This window comes from Balaenoptera borealis (assembly GCF_965194805.1).
Source record: "Balaenoptera borealis genome assembly, chromosome: 14".
Lineage (NCBI taxonomy): Eukaryota > Metazoa > Chordata > Mammalia > Artiodactyla > Balaenopteridae > Balaenoptera > Balaenoptera borealis.
In genome coordinates this window covers 24,479,855-24,503,057 of record NC_138875.1, presented here as the reverse complement: position 1 = coordinate 24,503,057, position 23,203 = coordinate 24,479,855, and the positions used below count along the sequence as shown (strand labels likewise).

The following is a 23,203-nucleotide window of genomic DNA, read 5'->3' as shown; positions in this document are numbered from 1 at the left end:
TCCTCCTTGGAGAACTGGTTGATTTTAGGGCTGGAGCAGGGGAAACACAAGATGAGTTGGAGCATCTTGAAGGTCGCAAAAAAAAAAAAAAAAAAAAAAAAAAAAGGTTGACGCATATTCAAAGGGCAGAGGATACAACCTGAAAGAGCTCCCAGCGCCTAAAGTTGGAACAACCTGAGTAACAAAATAACAACAGTTCTGGATGATAAGAAGAAAATTCATATCCAGGAGTCCATACTGATAGAAATAAACAACTGCATAGATAAATACATCAGGGAGAGGTGACAACTCTTCCTTGCAGAAGAATTCTAATAATAAATTTAGAGGGAATGAGACAAACAGAAAATCCCTAATAAATCAGTAAAATAATGCTGAAGCCAGATCAATCAATGGATGCTAAAATTTGTGGGAAAATGTTTAGGAAGAAACAGGATATCGGCACCATCTCAAAGTACCTCCCCCATATACTGTTCCAATATAGTGGAAATATTTAATAATCTAATAAAGTATTTCCAATATAGTGGAAATAACTACTATATAAAACATACAGGAATTTCAAAGGGAAAATCAGCAAGTTTACGGTGAAGAATCTGGACAGACATCATCCCAGTGAAGTGATCAATACCAGTAATACACACCAACACCATGTATTCTCTGAAATGATGTACTGAGAAGGGCATATCACTTCTGTAGTATCCTTCCCAATAAAGCATAACATCAATCTAATCATGAGAAAATGCCAGACAAACCCAAATTGAGGGACATCCTACAAAATAACTGATTAGTACTCTTCCAAGGTGTCAAGGTCATGAAATCCAAGGAAAGACTAAGGAGACGTGACAACAAAATGCAATGTGGGATCATCCTGGATTGGATACTAGAAAAGAGTAACGGCATTAGTGTCAAAACTGGTAAAATTCAAATGAGATTTGTGTTTAGTTAACAGTATTGTACCAAGGTTAATAGTTTTGAAAAATGTTCTATGGTTATGTAAGATATTTACAAAAGGGAAAGCTGGTGAAGGATATATGGAAATTCTTGAAAACTCTTTGTAAGTCTAAAATTATCTGAAAATAATAAAGAAGAGAAGGAAGGACTGAGGGAGGGAATAAAAAAAAGGGAAGGAAAGGAGGGAGGGAGGGAGGAAGGGAGGGAAGGAGGGGAAAATAAGTCCTATACTTGATAAAAATGTAAAGATCTATACCTATAAAGAAGAGCATAAGGCAAAAAGTGTAAGTTCTACTTTCCCTTCCCTTCAGTCTGACTCCCTACAGGTAACCACTGTTTAATAGTTTCTTATGAATTATTCCAGAAAAATTAAATGCATATTTTCAAACATACATGTACATATAACCTACATACTATAAAGTGTGGTTTTCTGTTTGTTTCTACTGATTTAAGTGTTCTGGATATCTTTTCAGATAAACCTATATGGACTGAATTTGTTAAAAAAAAATGTCCGCAGAATACTGCATTGGATAGAATTAAACTTTAATCAGTCCCCTATTGATAGATTTTGCTTGTTTCCATTATTTTGCTCTTAAGCCAGGCTGAAAAATACACATATCTTTTTGTAATTGCATATCTAATTGACTTCAGCAGTTTCTAAAGTCAAGACACTACTTAAGAAACATTTTCCCTAATTGAAAATATTAACTTCCCCGAAGTATAAAATTTATTTTTCTAACATTCACCCTCATGCCATAATGCCAGCCAAGTTGGTATCTATATGCTATTACGTTCAACAAATAGTTCTTTTTTTCTTTTTCCTAGTGCTCCAAGTACTACTTTTTTTTTTAATGGCTTCACTGAGATAACATTCACACACCACACGTACTTTGTCAATTTAAAATGTACAATTCAATGGTTTTCTGTACATTCAGAATTGTGCAACCATCACCACAATCTAATTTTCAAACACTTTTATCATCCCCGAAAGAGACCATGTACCATCAGCAATCACTCACCATCCTACATCACATCGTGGATTTTCTCCAATAAATATACAGTTGGACCTCCATATTGTCAGGTTTTACTTCTGTGGATTTAACCAACCTTGGATGGAAATTTCTATCTGTGGTTGGGTGAATCCTCAGATTCAGAATCTGAAGATATGGAGGGCCAATTGTACTATACCACTTTATATAAGGGACATGAGCATCCTTGGATTTTGGTATATGCGGGGGCTCCTAGAATCAATCCCCCTCAGATACCGAGGGACAACTGTATACTACGTTTTTTCCTATACAGGCATACTTATGATAAAGTTTAATTCATGAATTATGTACAGTAAGAGAATATCCAAATTGCTAGCACCACTACTCTTATGCTTTGGGGTCATTAAGTAAAATAAGGGTTACTTGAACACAAGCACTGCAATACTGCAACAGTCATCTGATAACCCAGATGGCTACTATGTGACTAATGGTCGGGATATGCTGGACAAAGGAATGATTCATGTCCCAGGCAGGACAGAACTGGATGTCGAGAGATTTCATCACACTACTTAGAATGGTGTGAAATTTCAAACTATGAATTGTTTATTTCTGGAATTCTCCATTTAATATTTTTGGACCACTGTTGACCGTAGGTAAATGAAATCTCAGAAAGCAAAATCGTGGCTAAGGGGGGAGTCGACTGTACTTGCTTTTAGCAAGTTGATGATAAACTCTTAGTTACTGTTTATACTTCTCCTGATTTTTCTGATCTGGCTCCTTACTCTTTGGCCAGGGTCTTTCTGGCTTGTGCCTTTGCATTTACGTTTGGAATGAGACGAGAAAGTTGGTCCTATGAAAAGGTTCAAAAATTCTTTGATGATCATGGGGCAATAAATTTTGGTTCCTTATGATTCCACCTAGAATAAAAGTTAGATTCCTCTCATCTCAACTAGTTGCTAAGATAATTGTTAGAAATTAGGGAAACAATGCTTACATGACATGTGACAACAGTCATAATTAAAAGCCACGGTTATATTTAAAAAGCAACTATAACTCACTTATTATTTTTGCTTCATTGTCTATATTCAGCTTCTGTTTTATATGACCAAAGTTGTTTAAGAGGTTTATTCTTATTAAAAAAAAAGTGTTGGGACTTCCCTGGTGGCGCAGTGGTTAAGAATCTGGCTGCCAATGCAGGGGACACGGATTCAAGCCCTGGTCCGGGAAGATCTCACATGCTGCGGAGCAACTAAGCCTGTGCGCCGCAGCTACTGAGCCCGCGTGCCTAGAGCCCGTGCTCCACAACAAGAGAAGCCACCGCAATGAGAAGTGCACACACCACAACGAAGAGCAGCCCCCGCTCACCGCAACTAAAGAAAGCCCGCAAGCAGCAACGAAGACCCAACGCAGCCAAAGATAAATAAAAATAAATAAATCTATTAAAAAAAAAAGTGTTGAAAGATTCTTCTTTAACAATTCTCTCATGTCTCTTTAGTCACTGAATTAAACTTTATGAAACCCTGGTATAAAGACACCAAAACTCAGCCAACTCAACTGAACTTCACTAGCTTTCCTAGACACCTTTATCACTCTCTGACCAGCTATCACTCTCTGTAGTGAGCATTCTCTCTCCCCATGGAGAACTTGAGTATAATTTTTTGTTTTATTTTCCCTTAAGCAGTCAGGGAATTTCCTCATTCTCTAGAAGCTGGTTGAAGGCTTCAGGTTTCCCCTGAGATGTTCAGACAAGTATGGCTGTACTAAAGTACTAATACTAATGTTTTTGTAACTCGCTATTTGCTTTCTATGTTGTTACTCAATTGACTGGTGAACTATACAGTATAATGAGAATCAACATTTTCTTAATAAACTCAGAAATCTCTAGGTAGACTGAAAGTACTCTATGTACTACAGTGAGAAGAAAAACATATTCTTATTTTTACACAGTTATTCAAACTCTGCTACTATAGTTCTCTCAATCCTGCTGTAGAAAGTATACATCCAGGAATCCACTGCTGCATTAAGACCCTTTCGTTTTCCTGTTGCATCTTTTACAAACAAGTTTTCTAAAGCATTAGTCAAGGACACAGAATTTTATGTGGTTGTTGGCAGAGACACTTAACAAGTAAAATTTCTGGGGAAGAAAAAGGGAACATACTGTATTTGCCCAGTTAATGACCAAATTAAAAGAGAATGATAATGAGAATATGGTTTCAAATGTTCACTCACTTATACGTAGTATTTTGAGCAATGGGAATGACCAATAAAACATGAGTTATCACCAAAGAAGAACATAGTGTAGTACTTACTTTTAAGGTTGCTACTGTTTTCTTTAATCACCTTTCAGCTCAGTGGCAGGAGGAGTGATTCACAGTTATCAACACTACTACTGAATCAGTGTTACCCACCCTCTGCACTTAGCTCCGAGGAAAGGCAGCAAAATTCAAGTTCATAAACCCATTTGGAAAATGCTGTGATTTGCAAAGTCTCATACCCACAAATGTTATAATAAGGACTGTCAATGGCAGATTCCAAATGGAATTTTCCTTGTATTTCTAGGAAGTGGATGCCTCAAGAAATTCAGTTTTACTCAGTGAAAACTTCATGCAAGAGGAAAACAGTCAATGACCTGTAAAGTTCAACAGAATTCATATGTCCATTACGAGTTCAACTTGTCCTTTCACTGCATAATCATCTCCATGATTGGCAAATACTGTTAAATATGACCTCTTTTCTCAAAGAAATATCAATTTTCTGGCCTCTGATTAAAGGAGAACACCGCTAGGGCAACCTCAGTACTACATACATTCAACACATTTTTGTAGAATTAACAGGAATACTATATAAATCAAATAATATGTGTATAAAAATTACAAAACACTTACAGATGAACAAAATTCAAGTTCTTAATAAATATAATCCCTACTGCCACTCTGGCCCCAACTGAGGTTTCCAAGGAGCAATTAGAAAGAATTATTTTTCTTAGAACAAGTCATGACAAGGATAGAATTAAGTCAACTATAACACTCATTTTTTCAAGAAATTGAGACTATTCAACTAGCAGGAAAATCTTAAAAGATACTAACTGTTTTGGTAGGAGAGAAGTACTTTGGAATTTTAAATCTCATAATGGGAAGACAGATCATAACATCTCTCTCGCACACACACTAAATAAATAAATAAAAGAGATGAAAAATAGCACCAGTCAGGTTGTGGCTGCACACAGCTATCTCTGTTTATCAGCGTCTGATATCTGGACTGGGTGCTGTTCCCACAGTCTCATATCAGCACAACCATTTAGAAATGAAACAAACGACAGCAGGAAGCAAGCAAAACAACTCTCCGGCTGTCTGGTACACATCACCACCTCAAACTTAGAATATAAAAATTCTCTCCTAAAGTTTCTAAATATCAACTCATTAAGTTGTCCCCAGACAAACAAACAGGGAGGTCCTTATTAGAACTGGATGAACTACCTCTGTGGTCCGTGACATGAAAGTTTTTAGCATCCTCATCTAAGGTATGTTCCAAAACACAAGAGGTGTCACAGACAGTGGCACAGCCCTAAAGGAACTCATAACGAGTTCCCCCTCCTATTATATAATGCTCATCCCTGTGCTGGGTTCTATTCCATCATCATCCCCCGAGGTCAGGTGGTAATAAGCTCTTCATCTTTAAAGAGGAGGGAACAAATGCAACATGTTACTGCTGTTGTCTGCTGACCATGACTGACGAGATCGGAGGAGCATACTGACCCAAGCAGAGACAATTAGATTCTCTCTCCCAGGATCTGAGAATTAGGACTCTGATCAGTCAGCAAAAGGCATGACACTCCCAAGGACATGTTAAGCGCTGGGAGGGAAAGGGGGTGGGGGAGGGGTCGGGGTTGCTATTTCAGTCAGCAAATAGGGAAAACGGGCCTACGGAAAGCAGCGGCAGAATAAAACTGAAGCAAAAAGAAGCAGATAACTGAAACTAAATGCCCCAGAAAGACTGGCTTTTTTTTTTCCTTCTAATTTTAAGAATTATCATTCCTTATTTACGTATGTATGTATGTATGTATGGCTGTGCTGGGTCTTCCTTGCTATGCATGGGCTTTCTCTAGTTGCAGCGAGCGGGGGTTACTGTTCCTTGTGGGGCGCGGGCTTCTCACTGCGGTGGCTTCTCTTGTTACAGAGCACAGGCTCTAGGAGCACGGGCTCAGTAGTTGTAGCGCGTGGGCTTAGTTGTTCCACGGCATGTGGGATCTTCCCGGACCAGGGCTTGAACCCGTGTCCCCTGCATTGGCAGGCGGATTCTTAACCACTGGACTACCAGGGAAGTTCCAAGATAGGCTATTTTGAATGAATCCAATGGCTTTTCCATTTCAGGTTCTCATTCTCTGAAATCCAGGTGTACATCTTCCCCTTGAGTTCCGTGAGAAACCTTTGCACACTTCTTATAAAATCCCTCCTTTTGTTTCTCTGTAATTAGTTTGAGTGGTTTTCTTGACTAATAAGATTTCTAATTATTAACAATCATTGATTTAGGGTTGACTTTCTTCAACTACTTGTTAATAATCATCAAAAATTTTTTCCCTTGATTAGAGATGTCAATCCTTTATTTACCTACCATAGGTTTCTCAGGGAACAAGATCACAGCCAGATCTTGGGAAGAGAGGGGTTATTGTTATTTTTAAATTTAGCAATGAAAGGAAAATTTTTTTATTGACAAAGTAAGGTAACTACTTACATAATCTGGTAGAGGAACATCACTGGAACTCAGCGAACCTCTCAAGGACTGTGTGGCTTGTTCCAGAACTTTGTTGTGTTTTTTAGACAGCAAGGAAAACAAGCTGAAAAAACAAACAAAACCCCAATTATATTAAAAGAACTAAGTGTCTCCTTTTCTAGGTTTTATATTGACATTGCACAGAATGTCGATTATTCTAAAAGATTCTTTTTTCGTGCCTGTGTTAACAGCAGGATTAACAATACTATTGATATAACAAATAATAAAGTGAAAAGAATGTTTAAATTATAAGGGTTCTAAAATAAAATTTGCCAGTTTCAAATTATATTTCAAACAGAGGAGAAATTTTCAGAAGATTACTATCATGGACAGGACAGTGGACAGATATTAAGAAAACCTGAGATATGGACTGACTTTTTGAGTAACTCATAGTGCAATCTGTTACAAGTTACTTGAGCTTGCTGTATCCCAATTTTCTCATCTTTTTTTTGTATCTTACTGCATGGGTTTATTTATTTTATTTTTTTTAACATCTTTATTGGAGTATCTCATCTTTCAAATAAGTGCATTGGATTATTTCTCTAGCATAATACAGAATCTATGATTCTATATTATAGCTTTATATTCTTATTCTCAAAAAGAATGGCTTTATGGGCTTCCCTGGTGGCGCAGTGGTTGAGAATCTGCCTGCCAGTGCAGCAGACATGGGTTCATGCCCTGGTCTGGGAATATCCCACATGCCGCGGAGCAACTAGGCCTGTGAGCCACAACTACTGAGCCTGCGCGTCTGGAGCTTGTGCTCCGCAACAAGAGAGGCCGCAACAGTGAGAGGCTTGCGCACCGCGATGAAGAGTGGCCCCCGCTCGCCACAACTAGAGAAAGCCCTCGCACAGAAACAAAGACCCAACACAGCCAAAAATAAATAAATTAATTAAAAAAAAAAAAGAATGGCTTTAAACATATGTATTACAAGATTTTTACTTCTGGCCAGGATGGATTAACTGGTACTGAATAACTCCCCTGTGTAAACAACTAAAAAAACTGAACAAAATATATAAAATAACTGTTTTCAGATGTTGAACATCTGAAATGTTCAAAACCTGCTCCAGTGTCTTCTTGAAAGGTGTGGCAGTAAACCACCATCCAGGAGCCACAAACTGAACAGAGATTTTGGAGATCACAAAAGGGTGGAGGGATGAAGTTCCAACCAGCCAGAGTGGATAAAACTCATTGAACATGAACACTCAGTTGAATTCTCAGAAAGGCCATGCTTTAGGAGTAGGGCTATTCTAGCCCAGAGTAAAGATGATTCTAAGATGCATCCCAACAGACCTAAATGAGCAATTTTCAAAGTATAAAACAAATTTACATTAAATGTAAATGGATTAAACACTTTCGTTAAATGACAGAGATTGTCAGACTGGATAAAAAAGCAAAATCCAATAACATGCTATGTATAAGAGCCACACTTGTAAATTTAAAGATACAGATAAGTGAACAGTAAAATGATACAAAAGAGATATTGTATAAACACTAATCATAAGAAAGCTGGAGCGGCTATATTAATATTAGACAAAGTAGGCTTAAGGAAAAGAATATTATTACCCGAGATAAAGAGAGAAATTTTATAGTGATGAAATGGCAAATTTATCAAGAAGCTATAACAATCCTAAATGTGTATGTACCTAATAATAGAGCTTCAAATACACATAATTATATGATCCTAATGTTAAATCTACTATATCTAGTGAATAAAGTATTCTTCCTTGGGCTAGATGACAAGTTAAAAATCAAGACAATTCTGATTCCATGTACTTTTCCATATAAGTATGACCTGTAGTATCTTCTTTAATGCCCAAAACATTACTCTAGTATTTCTTAGTGGTACCTTTCTAAACAGAATATTGATTTGAATATCAATTTATGAAAATCTCTAATTTCAAATGGTTTAAATGGGATAATTACGGAAAACAAGACTACTAAGTATTCTTTCTAGATTAAGTTTTAACATTAAAATGTTAAAAAATGAATGAAAAAAATTCCTTAACACTTATTGGTAATGCTGGATGTGTACAAAGCAAATGTAACAAAGCCAAGAATATTCTCTAAATCTATACTCAAATACAGCAGGAAAATAAGTGAAATAATTACTAAGTGAGTAAGTGTGAAATCATATGATACTGATCAAGCATATGTTGATAAGAGAGACTTCTTTGAAATGGAATAGTTCAGCAAAGTTTCATGAAGGGGTTAGACTTTATGATGAAGGAAAAAGATTTGTGCAAGAGAAGAGAGAAGGTATTTCCAAACAGAAGGCAAAGCACAGAGGCAAAACAGGGGACAGTGAGAAGAGTGAAGTGGAAGTGCTATGTAAAGAAGTAGGAAAAAAGACTCAATCTGTAAGGGTATGTACATTCTTTTCAATCATTTTACTTTTCTGGGTCTTCTCTATTTGAGGTTTAGTTTTGCTTTTTTAAGGTTAAAAGTAAACATCACACTTTTTCCTCACATCCATACCCATGACCCACTGGTAACAAATGTTAGCGGTTTATTGTCTATGATTCCAACAATATTATATGCATCAAGGCATGTATATGAATGAATACTGTGCATATACATCCATGTTTTTTTCCCACAAAATAGGTACTGCTCTGTACCTTGCACTTTTTCCACTTAACAATATAATCCTTGATTCGTTCAATAAACATATATTGAGTGCCAGTTAACTGATATCCAAGCATATGGATATACCTTAATTTAACTAGTCCATTAGAAATGAATCATTGTAATGTTTCCAGTTTTTTGTATTATAAATAGCACTGCAATGAACACCCTTGTACATAATCTTTAGTATACCTGAGGCGAGACTGACTATAGATAAAGTAAAACTGCTGAGTAAAAGAATAACTGAACATAGTACTAAACTGCAATGGGGGTATATATTCTTAAATATACAAATTATTTTGCAGGCAATGAAAATTAAAAGATAAAAATATGTTGGGATAGTGCATAAAGCATATTCACATGGAAATGCATACAAGAGGGCAATTAGTAAGATTCTTTTAATTGGTTGTAGTATATTTTCTGGAATAAATGGAGTTTCAGAAGTTTTTTGAGACTGAATGGACTTTGGTGGTTGATTTTAGCATAGGGCATGGCAAGACTCAGAGGCATCAATTGGATGCCCAAACAAAAAGCAAAAACAATAAATATACCTAGAAGAAGTTAGCTTTTTGGTGTTAGTAAGAGGAAAGGGGGCAAGTGAAGTACAGCAGTGCACTTCAAGTTTACAAAATACCAGAACTCAGGAGCTGTTTTATGGGTTCAATAAACCTGGGATTTTCTCTGTCAGTGTTCTAAGAGTGTACCCTTCAGAGAAGGACAACAGAGGTAATCTATGGTAACTTTTATCATCACTTTCAGAAATTTATGAAACAAGTCCTAGGAATCAAAGCAAAAAGGACTTGATATTGTTTCCTTTGGAGAAGAAAGGCTAGTTTGTTTATTTTAAAAGAGAATACTAACAATACTTTTTCATTGTTGGTAGAAGACAAAACAAGGAAGGGAGCTGCAATTCAAACATAAGCTCTTTCAGTTGGACATAACAGAAAATTTGACTGTTATGGGCATACAATGTTGACATGGTCCACCTCAAGAAGCTGTGGCTACTGTTCCCAGCTGTTTTTAAGAAAGCTGGTGTAAGAACAGATGATTTGAGGTCACTCCCAGTTTTCTATCACGAATTAAAAACAGAATTCACACTTACTCAGGCTGTTATTCTTCTACAATCTAATATGCTTTATTCCTCAGGTCTGCTAGCCTGAGCTCTCAAAGTTTTTTTTTTTTTAATTTTTAAAAAACATTCAATTTTGTCTTCTGTTTAGCATTTGTAGGGCAAAATGACCTAAATTTATATGAGACATGACTTGCAAATTGCTGAGAAAAGTAACTTTTGCTTAAAGCTTTTGCATTCAAAGTACCAGCCCCAGCTAAATGCTAGAGTGAGTGACACACATGATGTTTGTATGGAAGGGGTAATTCCGATTCTGGAAATAAGTGAAACTGATTCCAAGTGTACTGATCTTCATTCAGGATATAGCTGCCAGAATACTTTTTTATTTAAATTAGAAAAAGACTAGATTTTCCTTTTTGTACAAGAATGTTCATTGTAAATTGGTTTAACAGTGAAAAATTAAAAACAACAAAAACTCTCAGGAATGGAATGGGTAAACAAACTGTGGAAGAGTCATACAATGGCATACTATGTAGCAATTTAAGGTTATCTAAACCTACGTGTAACAATAGGGATAATCCTCAAAAACAATGTTGTTCTACAAGCAAGGACCCTGGTAGAGAATGTGAATGAGGTATTATTTATATAGTGTTTTTAACATGCAAAACATTACATATCTTCTACAGATAAAACATTTGAAGTACTAAAACATATATGGAAATGATAAACTCTACATTTAGGATAGTCATTATTCTCTGAGAAAGAAGAGAAGGAAATAGGATCAGGGAGGAAGAAATAAGAGGCTCAGCTCTCTCTCGCTCTCAAATGTTCTTTCAGTAATACTGGATATATACATAGGTGACTGCTATATTACTGTTTTTTTTTGGTGTATGCCTGAAATATTATACATTTTAAAAACTGGAATAAAAAGAACACACTATCCTGAAGAAAACAGAGCCCCTGCCAAAAGCCAGCATTTCACAAAAGAAAGAAGCATATAAATATGCATGATGAGTTCAACCTGGAATGTGCTCAGAAAACCACTGGCTGCTGCAAAGGGCTGTCGTTTAGGGCGCCCAGCTGGTGGCAGGAGATGAGGACAGTTTAAGGACAGACTGTGAAGGGCCGCTTGTGGCACATCAAAAGTCCTGGACCTCTCTGTATGCAGTAAGAAGCTAATGTTACAGTCTTACAAAATGAGTTAAAGAGACATGATTCCTTGCCCCCAAGGAAATCAAGTCTAATGGAATAAGAGGAAAAAAATGTCTACAATACTGAAATCAGAGAACTCCATGGGTCTGAAGAGAGTGCCATGGGAGTACAGCTGAAGGTTAGGTACGTTTCACAGAGGAAATCTACCTTGATGGTGGCCTTGAAGGTTAGGGGGTTTGCTTGTTGGGAAAAGTAAAGGGGGAGGGATAGCCATTCTGAAAGGGGGAAAGTGTATAGAAAGGCACAGAGAGACTTCAGGGAAGTACCAATAGCTTATAAGGCCAGAAAAGTGCAAGTCCACCGGGGCGGAGGGTTCGAGATGGCGAGAGATGAAGCTAGCAAGATCAGCATGGGCCTGTTAAAAAAGACCATGCTAAGAGGTCTGCACTAAGTCACTGAGACAGACAGTAACTCCAACATTTACCAAGAACCTACTACATGCCAGGGAATGAGAGCGTTGTCTGCCTGGGATACAGCAACAAGCAAAAGCCACACGATCTTTGTTCTGTGCTCCTGGAGGGCGCAGTCAGGTCAAGGAGGCTATGCCTACACAGAAGTCACTGTGGTGATGGAGAGAAGCATGTTGCACTGGGGACAAAGATGAGGGCTGCCTGACTGCACCTGAAGTAAGGACAGGAAATCATTTCCGGAGGTGATGCCTGAGCTGAATCTTAAGGAACAATCCGGAGTTAGCCAAGCAAATCAGGCAACGGTAAAGGTAATGTGGGCAGAGAAAAGAGCACGAGGGTGGGCAGAGAAAAGAGCACGAGGGTAGGCAGAGAAATCTGAGCACTGTGGGTGTAGCAAACATCACAGCACGCACACTCATAAAGTGTTAAGTATCTGGAGCACCACGATATGGTCAGGGCAGTAGCGGGAATAGTTCATAAAGTGCCTCCTGTGTCTTACTTAGACCCTGGACTTCATCCTGAAAGCCAGAGGTGTTTTCTGACAGCAGGACTATAATGATAAGCAAGAGAGACAGAAGCAAAGCTGCTATGTTCAGGGTCCAGGTGGGAGGTGGGGGGCAGGGATGGGCAGGAGGGGTGATGGAGCAACCTTACTCATCTCTGTCCTCCATCTCTCCCCGATGCGCTCTCATCTCGTGGTGGCCGCAGATGCCCTGTCACAGAACCTGAAAACCACATACCTGTGCAGAGAGGTATAAGTACATAACAATTATGTTTGTTTCAGAAAGATTCCTTGGCTCCTAAAGAGGACGGGAAGGATGGACAGGGGTGGGCAAGGGAACGGGAGTGGAAACAGAAGGATACTTTGGGTAACTTTTACGCCGCTACAAGTGAGAGGTGAGGAGGGCTTGAACTGAAGCAAAAAGGAGCTATTTGGAAGGCAAAGGAGACAACACAGAGTGAAAAAAGGGAGTCATGGATGACTCTCAGGTTTGGGAAGCTTGGGAAACTTAGTGGCTGGCTGAGAATGTGACTGAACATGCCAGGGATTCAAAGAAGAAGAGCCAAAGAGTAGGGAGAAGACCCAGGAAGACAAAGGGCTGCGCCTCAAAGAGAACAAGAGTGGCAGCAGCTCAGTGGCAGGGTGCTTCCTGAGCATCAGACACTGTTCACCAGGTCATCACCTGACAGATGTGCTATTATTCTCCACGCTTTTTTTATTTTGAAGGGATGATGAAAATTGAGGCAAAGTATGGTTAAGGCTCATAGCTACTAAGTGGTGGAGTCAGGAAACAAATTCAGGCAGACTGGCTCCAAGAGCTGTGCTCTTAACCATTCTGCCACAAAACGCAGAGGTGCTCGGCAATATCCAGATGGAGGTGGTTAGAAATATCCAGATTCAGGGACTTCCTGGTGGTGCAGTGGGTAAGCCTCCATGCTCCCAACACAGGGGGCCCGGGTTCGATCCCTGGTCAGGGAACTAGATCCTGCAGGCTGCAACTAAGAGTTCACATGCCAAAACTAAGGAGCCTGCGTGCCGCAACTAAGGATCCCATGTGCCGCAACTGAGGAGCCTGCTAGCCGCAACTAAGACTCAGCACAACCAAATTAATTAATTAATTTTTAAAAAGTTTCATTTGGAAGAGATTTCTTAAAAAAAAAAAAAAAGAAATATCCAGATTCAGGAAATACTAATCTGGTGCTCAGGAGAGAGGTAAGAAATTTAAGGGCTATTAGCATCAGTCGAAATCATAAAAGTACAGGTGATCACCCAAGGAAAACATGTAATATAAAACAAGAGAGATAAGGACAGAAATCTGGGAAACACCAAGACTAAAAGGGTAAACACAGTAAAGGGTACTCAAAGAGCTAGCAGTAGAAGAACAAGAAGAGAAAGACATTCTTCTCGAAGTCAGGAGAATAATCGTAAGGAGGGAGCACTCACCACTGTTAAAAGGTAAAGAAGGATTGAGAAAAAGAAACAAAGTCACTGGATTTGACACAAGGAAAGAAATCAACGGTTACTGTACCCAAAACTGTTTTCAGTGGGGAGGAGGAGGCAGAAGCTGGCCCTTGGTGGTTGAGAGACAAGCAGGATGTGGGGAAACAGGCAGCGCTGGGGCGAGGAGACTTAAGAGTAACAGCCCGACGGGGAAGGCAACGCAGACAGAGGTCAGTTACTGCGAGGTGGCATGGGGTTCCCTCCTTGAAAACTGCAGACATTCCTCACAACTTGTAATCACTTCCTCTCCATGCCCCGGTCCCTCCCTCTGACACACTCAAACAGTAGTCACCAGAGAAATAAGGAGCACCTCAACTCCACATTACAATGGGAGCAGATGAAGAAACTTAGCTACAGAGCTGGTAGTTCATCCAAGGTCAAAGTTCCATAGTGTAGTGAATACAAAAGTTCTTTACAAACCCTAAAGAGCTATTTAAATGCAGAGAAACACAAAATATTATTAAGGTTATTAAAGGCAGAGCTCCAGCTAGACACCAAATCTCCTTCCGCCAAGCTTTGGGCTCACTCCCCTGCAGACACAGACTCTTTCTACATGCAGGAAGCCCTTCTTGCCCCCTCCACCCATCTAAGTGCTGCCTCTCTTTCAAGGCACAACTCCCTACGCTCTGTGAAAGGTTTCTCTAACCTGCCTCTGAACCATACTAGCTTCTCTACCCCTCGGTTGATATTTAAATACAGTCTTACACTGCTGGTTACTTTATTTTTAATCAGCTTTATTGAGGAATGAGCTCCATATTATAAAATTGGCCAATTTTAAGTAGACAATTCAATGAGTTTTGAAAAATACAAACATTCATGTGACTCATCACCATAATCATGATAGAGACTATTCCCATTACCCCAAGAAGTTCCCCTGTGCCCCTCTGAAGTCAAGTCCCTCCTCCAATATGCCCACCCCCAGACCTCACTCCAGGTAACCACTGGTCTGTTTTCCATCACTATGGTTCTGCCTTTTCTAGCTTTCATGTAAATAGAATCATACCATATGTACTCTTTTGTGTCTGGCTTCTATCACTCAGCATAATGTTTTTCAAATTCATCCACATTGTTTTGTGTGTCAGTAATTCATTCCTTTTTATTGCTGAGTAGTTTTCTATTGTATGAATGAACCTCAATTTGTTTATTTATCAGTTGGTGGACATTTGGGTTGCTTCCAGTTTTGAGCCATTATGAATAAAGAGGCTATAAACACTCTCGTACAAGTTTTTATGTGAACATATGTTTTCATTTCTCTTGAATAAATACCTAGAAGTGGGATTGCTGTGTTGTATGCTCTTTGTTTTAACTCTATAAGAAACTGCCAAACTGTCTGTTCTACATTCTGGCTAGCACTTGATATTTCAGTCTTTAAGTTTAGCCATTTTAGTGGGTGTGAAGTGGATCTCACTGTGGTTTCAATTTGCATTCCCCTAATGAATTTCCCTGTGCTCATGTTTTCTTTGTTGAAGTGTCTATTCAAATCTTTTGCCCATTTATTAAAAAAATGGGTTCTTTTTGTTCTTCGTGAGTTGTGAGAGTTCTTTATATATTCTAGACACAAGTCCTTTATCAGGTATTTTTTTTTGGTCAGCTTTAAAATATTTTCTCCCAGCTTTATTGAGATGTAATTGATATATGACACTGTGAACGTTTAAGGTGTGCAGCATGTTGATTTGATACATACATATTGCAAAATGATGACCACCACAGCTTTAGCTCACACCTCCATCCCATCCCATAACTACTATTTCTTTCTTGTGGTTAGAACATTTAAGACCTACTTTCTGAACTACTTTCAAGGATATGCTAGAGTACTATTAACTATAATCACCATGCTGTACATTAGATCTCCAGAACTTATTTATCATAAAACTGGAAGTGTGTACTCTCTGACCTTGTTATCAGCTAAACATCAAATTGGTTGTAGTATCATTTTTTAAACATCTGGGTACTGTCATTGAGATAAAATTACAGTCTACTCAGAGGCAGCTGTCTCTTATGACCTATGAATTATAAGTATGAAAATATACCCTAAGTACAACACAGAGTAGGGTGGGTTATAAAACTAAAGGAAGATTTTAACATATTGATGAAGATTAAACAATGATCTTAACTACCCTGAGAAAAGGACTTACATTTCCTTACTTTGTATCTCATTATCAGGTATTATTTATTTTTGTAAACAACTTCTCCCATACTTGGGGGGGGGGCGGTGGGAAGTGGAAGAAAGTTTTAAAATTTGATGACGTCCAATTCATGAAATTAAAAAAAAATTATTTGTAGTTTTTGCATCATAAATCTTTGCCTAACCTAAGATTCCAAAGATTTTCTCCTATAATTTCTTCTGGAAGTTTTATAGTTTTAACTCTTATAATTAGGTCTGTGCTCTATTTGGACTTCATACGTATGTATGGCATGCAGTAAGAGTCAAGGTTCACTTTGTTGTTACTGGGCTTTTTGGCATATAAATATTTAATTGTTGTAGAACCATTTGTTGACAAGGCTATCCCTTTCACCCCCTGAATTACCTTGGCAGCCTTGTCAAAATTTCATTGACCATATGTGCATGGGTCTATTTCTGGACTCTATTCTATTCCATTGGTCTAAAAAGCTATCACATACTATCTTGGTTACTCTTGCTGTAAATTAGAGTAAATCTTGAAATCAGGTAGTCTTAGTCCTCCAACTTAAGTTTTCTTTGTTAAAATTGCTTTAGGGTATTCTAGGTCCTTTTTACATCCATACAAATGTTAGAATCAACTTTGTCAATTTCTACCAAAAAGTCTGGTGGGATTTTGATTAGGATTATTTAAATGTATAGATCAATTTCAGGATCTTAACAATACTAAGTCTCTGATCCACGAGCATGAGATCACCCTGTTTATTTATGTCTTCTTTAATTTCTTTTAGCAGTGCTTTCGTTTTTATTGTACAGATCTTGCCTGTATCTTGTTATGTTCGTTCCTAAGTTATTTCGTATTTTTTATGCTACTGTAAATAGCATTGTTTTAAAATTTCAATTTCTGGCTGTTTATCACAAGAATATCAAAATACAATTATTATTATATACTGACCTTTTATCCTACGACCATGCTAAACTCATTTATTAACTCTAGTAGATTTTTTATAGATTCATTAGGATTTTTAAACATATGACCATGTTTTATGTGAATAAAAACACCTGTAGATCTTCTTTTCTAATCTGCATTATTAACATTTCTTTTTCTTGACTCACTGCACTGGCTAGGATCTCTAGCACAATAATGAATAAATGTGAGAGTGAAGATCCTTGTTATTTTCCTGATCCTAGGGAAGATGCATTCAGTTTTTTACCATTAAGTAAGATTTTAGCTGTAAGTTTTCTCATAGAATTTCCTCAGTTGAGGAAATTCCCCTCTATTCCTTCTAATTCCTTGCTAACTGAATTTTCTTATCATCATGAATAGGTGTTGAATTTCATCAAATGCTTTTCCTATACCTATGAAGATGACCATACAGTTTTAAGTCTACTAATATAGTAGACTGTACTAATTGATGATGGTATGTTAACGCAACCTTACATTCCTAGGGCCGATCCCACTGGTTATCCTTTTATATGCTGAGGATAAATAATAAGAATGACGGTAGTTGTCACTTACTTACAATGTACTCTATGCCATGCACCTTTTTAATCTTTCATATTTTTTAACTAAATTAACATACAACATGCTTAATAAAAAGGGTATTAATGCTATCGTCACAACATACAAGAGGAAACTAGGGCATTAGAGAGGTAAATCAGCTTGCCAAGGATTATACTGCTTTTAAGTGGAAAAGCTAGAATTTAGACCTTGGTAATCTGACTTCAGAGCCAGTACTCATAACCACCTTATTTTATTATCTCTTATCTGGGGTGGTCTGTTTTTTTTTTTTCTGCCCAGCATGACTCACTCCCACTTATTTTTTTTAGGAAAAGAACTGACTCTCCCGAAAAAAGTGAGTTCATGGCACACGGTAAGTCAGTTATAATACCCCATCCCCTGGTTCACAAAGATTGGCAAATGGATAGGTGTTTTAAGTTGAACCAGTTGAAAACTTTGCCTAAGATTTTTCTAACTAGGAATGGTGAGAAAGACTGTTTCTCCTCTTTGGTTAGAAGACTGTAAAGATGTAAGGTCATGGTTTAGTTTTGCAGAGAAAATCCACGTATAAAAGGAGAGAATGAACCTACGCTAAGAGAGTGAAAGAGAAAGACAGACCATAGACACAACACACAAACACAGGCATATAGACACAGACACACAGGAAGAGAGGAAGAAAGGGAGAGGGGGAGGTGGGCAGAGAATATGCCCTGGAGGTGCTGACTCCCCAGTTTAAGTCTCTGAGGTTCCCAACATCTCCAGCATTTCTTTTGTGAGCTATTCTCCACTAAGTATCCTTAAGACAAACCTTTCCTTTCTCACACCTGCTAGAGTCTAGTATGGCTTACTCCCTCATCCTGAAGTTTTTTCTCAAATGTCACCTACTCTGAAGCCGATCACAGTCCAACCCTGGCATGCCTTATTTTCCTTCCTGCTCTATTTTTATCCCCCATACTACTTATCAATTTATAAAATACTATATGCTTTACTTATATGTTTTTACTGCTTCCATCCACTAGAACAGAGGCTGGCCAACTAGAGCTCACAGACCAAATCCAGTCCACCACCTGTTCTTGTAAATAAAGTTTTATTGGATCTCAGTCACATCCATTCATTCCTGTACTGTCTATGGCTGTTTTCATGCTACAATGGCAGAGCTGAGTAGTTGTGACAGAGACAATCTGATGTGCCACGCCTAAAACATTTACTATCCAGTCCTTTACAGAAAAAGTTTTCTGATCCTGCACTAGTATGTAAGCTCCACCACGGCAGAGATTTTCACCTGTTCTGCTCACTGCTATATTCCTGGTACCTAGAACAACGCCTGGTGCATAGCAGGTACTCAATATTGGTTTACTGAATAAAATACAAAGTAGAAATTCCCTGAAAAGTACTTTTGCTAAGCTTAAAATTTCAAAGTTTATCTGGTTTCTGATTCTTTACACAAATATCTGATATTTTTATAGTTAGGCAAATATCTCCTTTCCATATCTTTACTGCACTTAAAAAAAAAAAAAGCATTCTCTCCCATTTACCTGGAAATACAATTGTCTTACACTTTTCAGTTTCTCCTGAGAGCTATCCTCCAATATCTTTCCTTGGTATACACACCTAGCTGATGCCAAAGCCAACAGGATTTGTTGCCAGCCTGGATTTGAGGTAAAAGAGAAGAGTCAAGGATATGATCAGGGTTTTTAGCGTAAGCAAATGAAAAGGTAGGTATACCATTTACTGATATGGGAGATTATCCACTGGGGTGGGGGTAGTTCCAGGGAGATCATCAGGTGTTCCCTCTTAGATATGCTACGTTTGAGATGCCTATTCATTACCCAAGTGAAAGTTTCAACTAGACATTTGGATGTGTGCATCTGGCTTCAGGAAAGAGATTTAGGTTAGAGATATGCATTTGGGAACTGTAAACATACAACCAGGAATGAAAGCCATGGCAATGGATGAGAAAATTCAGTGACTAGTATAGATAGAGAGCAGAAGAGAGACTAGAAAAAGCTGAAACCTAAGCTGGAAGTGAAGGAAGACCAGACGCTAATGAGTTTATACTCTAGAACTCCAGCAAGGTACAGGTCTTAAAAGTACCAGGTATTAGAAAGTAGGATGCAGATGAGGCCCAAAACAGGAAGACTGACTGAAAGTGTGTATTACCAAGTCAGACTTTCAGTTCCCTCCCCTCTCCCACTCAGCCCAATGAATGCCTCCCTCCATCCTGGGAGAAGAATAGAGGTGTTCACTCTCCAGAGGATGAAGCAGGCAGACTCCGGACTTACAGATATAACACCCAAGTGAGGATGGGAGCGCTACACTGAAAGCGATTAAGTAAAAGCCTAGATGCTGAACACTGAAACTTCTGGCTTCATCCCCCGATCAGCTCAGAGAATGCCATCAGTGAGGTGTGTATACTCAAGAAAAATACTGGAGGATTACTCTCAGGAGAAAATAAAAAGTGGGGAATTCCCTGGCGGTGCAGTGGTTGAGACTCAGCGCTTTCGCAGCCGTGGGCCTGGGTTCAATCCGTAGTCAGGGAACTAAGATCCCACAAGCTACACAGTGCAGCCAAAAAATTAAAATTAAAATTAAAAATTAAAAAAAAAAAAAGCGTAAGACAAAAGAACCCAAAGATACCAACATTTGGGGATTCTCCAAAAACTTAGTCCAGCTGGAGCACTCTGAGATGAAGCCACCAGCCAACAAAGCCCAACCCAAGGGGTTTTCCTGGTGGCGCAGTGGTTAAGAATCCTCCTGCCAATGCAGGGGACACGGGTTTGAGCCCTGGTCCGGGAAGATCCCACATGCCGCAGAGCAACTAAGCCCATGTGCCACAACTACTGAGCCTGTGCGCTAGAGCCTGCGAGCCAAAACTACTGGGCCCTCATGCTACAACTGCTGAAGCCCGCACGCCTAGAGCCCGTGCTCCGCAACTAGAGAAGCCACTGCAATGAGAAGCCCGCACACTGCAACGAAGAGTAGCTCCCGCTCGCTGCAACTAGAGAAAGCCTGCACACAGCAATGAAGACACAACACAGCCAAAAATAAAAATAAATAAAATAAATAAATTTATTAAAAAAAAAAAAAAAGCCCAACCGAAGCACACAGAACTTCCAATTCGTTCTTTAGTGGCTCACTTTAAACATCAACTCTGCCAAAGATCACCAGAAAAAGCCACTAAAATGACAAACAAGTAAGAAAAGAAAAAAGGAACCTGGATGAAACAGAGAAAAGGCAGGGAGGAGATGAAATTCCCAAAATGTTACAATTACTAAGCTAAAGGAAAAAGTAAATATACTGCAATTATGAAACAAGAAGGAAGTCATATAAAAAAGGAATATCAGAGAACAAAAAAGAGCTCTTGGGGCTTCCCTGGTGATGTAGTGGTTGAGAATCTGTCTGCCAATGCAGGGGACACGGGTTCGAGGCCTGGTCTGGGAAGATCCCACATGCCGCGGAGCAACTAGGCCCGTGAGGCACAATTACTGAGCCTGCGCGTCTGGAGTCTGTGCTCCGCAACAAGAGAGGCCCACGCACCGTGATGAAGGGGGGTGGTCCCCACTTGCCGCAACTAGAGAAAGCCCTCGCACAGAAACGAAGACCCAACACAGCCAAAAATAAAAAAAATAATAAAAAAAAAAAGAGCTCTTGGAAAATGTAAATATAAAAAATTCAACAGAAGAGTTAAAAAATAAATTTGAAGAACTTTCCCAGGAAGTGGAAGAGAAAAGACAAAGAGATGGAAAATAGTGGGAAAATGGCAATCAGAGAACTGGTCCACAAAGTTTAACATAGAATGTTTTAAAAGAGCAAAGAAAATGGAAGGGGAAAAGAAGGAAATTATTAAAGAATTATTCCAAGGAAAGTTCTCAAAACTGAAAAACATGAATTTCCAAACTGAAAGAGCCCTCCATGAATCCTGAAAACAGGTAAAAACAAAGCATAATAGCATATGACTGGAATTTTAAAACACTGGAGACAAAAGATCATAAAAACTGAGAGAGAGAGAGAGAGAAGGAGGGAGAACCATATACAAACTGTCAAGAATTAGTAGGGCATTAGACATCTTAACAGCTACAAAACAATGAGCGATGCCTTCCACATGTAGAGTGAAAATGACTCTGAACATAGAATTCTAAACCCTGCCAAATTTTTATTCTAAAGATTGAAGACATTTTTAGACAAATTGTCTAAGAAAGTAAACTATATGGATCATCTATACTATACGGATCATCTGTGAATAATATCTGGTTATAACCATGTAAACATTCTATTGATGCAGCATAAAACGACTGTTGACCCGTACTGGGAGAGTGGGGAAGAGGCACCTTGGAGTGTGTGCATGTAGATGTGTGTAGCTGTAGGGGAGTTGAAGATGATGACTATTACTTTTGAAATATTGGTCTGTTTATATAAATGTCTGCTTCTAGTGAAAAATCCCTCCATCTATTCAGAGAGAGTCAAGCAGAGCAATAATTGCCAAAGACAAGATTCCTGTAGTCTTTGTCAAAGACAGTCAGATCAAATCAGAGGTCGGGGGAAAGGCCGAGGGAGAAGTGGATGGCTCTAATAAACATGGGGGAAATCTGAGGATTAAAACACCTCTGAGTGATTAAAAACTCAAAGTCTATGAAGACTAGAACAAATTCATTTCATAAAATGTGTCCCTTTGTATTTGTAGAATATAACAGAAATAGAAAAAAAAAATAAAGTAACTTCCCAGGCTTTTCCTCTCTATCAAATTACGTACTCCTAATTATTTGTTTGTTTTATGCTATTAAATTGCTATGCACCTACACACATATATATGTAAAATATATACAGGTATAGCAAATATGGTTTCCCCCCAAATGCTAAGTTCACGTACAGCCTTGATTGTAGATCTTTTTACAGTGCTCTACATATAACAGGGTCGAAAATACGCTTGCTACTAATAATGTCTTTCTATTTCTCTTCCATCTTTCTTACTCCAGTAAAAGAAGCTTCAAAGATATCCATAATCCTGCCTTACAAAACTGGAAACGAGAGGTCTTTGTTTATTTTTAGAACACAAAAATCTTATATTTAAGGATCTAAAATTAAGATGAAGGAGACAACCAACTACATAATTATCTTTGCTAAAAACACTGACATTTACAAAAAGAAGCAAGGTTAGATAGAGCAAACCGCCCATTCATTCACATGTAACTGACTTAATAACCATAAACATTATTTTAGATACATAATAACTAGTTTAAAATTCATTTCCATCCAGGACAAGTGCTGAAATGGCATTGATTTTTATGGTATATATGGTAGAGTACAAAATAAGAAACCTCAGCATCACCAGCTTGTTGATTTTCAAGTAAGGCTTGTTAAAATGCAAATGTTTAGTGAACTAGCAGTAGGGAGCACAATGCATGGGGAGATGTGTCCATCCACACTGAATGCAACATGATCCATCAGGTCTACATTATTCCACGTTTCAGCACTCTAAGGAAAAGGCAGTAACTCATCTTCAAAAACTCTGAAGTAAAAGCAAAAGATACAGACACCCATTTATAAAATCTAGTAAGCCA

At 38.4% G+C, this 23,203-nt stretch overlaps 1 protein-coding gene across 4 annotated transcripts in view; it reads right to left on the bottom strand.

Moving 5' to 3' along the window:
- The window catches only part of DYM (dymeclin), a 386,034-nt gene that overhangs the window by 117,733 nt on the left and 245,098 nt on the right, over positions 1-23,203 (bottom strand). For all 4 annotated transcript variants that reach the window (XM_082355416.1, XM_082355413.1, XM_082355415.1 and 1 more), the window contains exon 14: positions 6,669-6,771. In XM_082355416.1, coding sequence (XP_082211542.1) covers positions 6,669-6,771 — 103 coding nt within the window. The remainder of the gene's footprint in view (positions 1-6,668; positions 6,772-23,203) is intronic.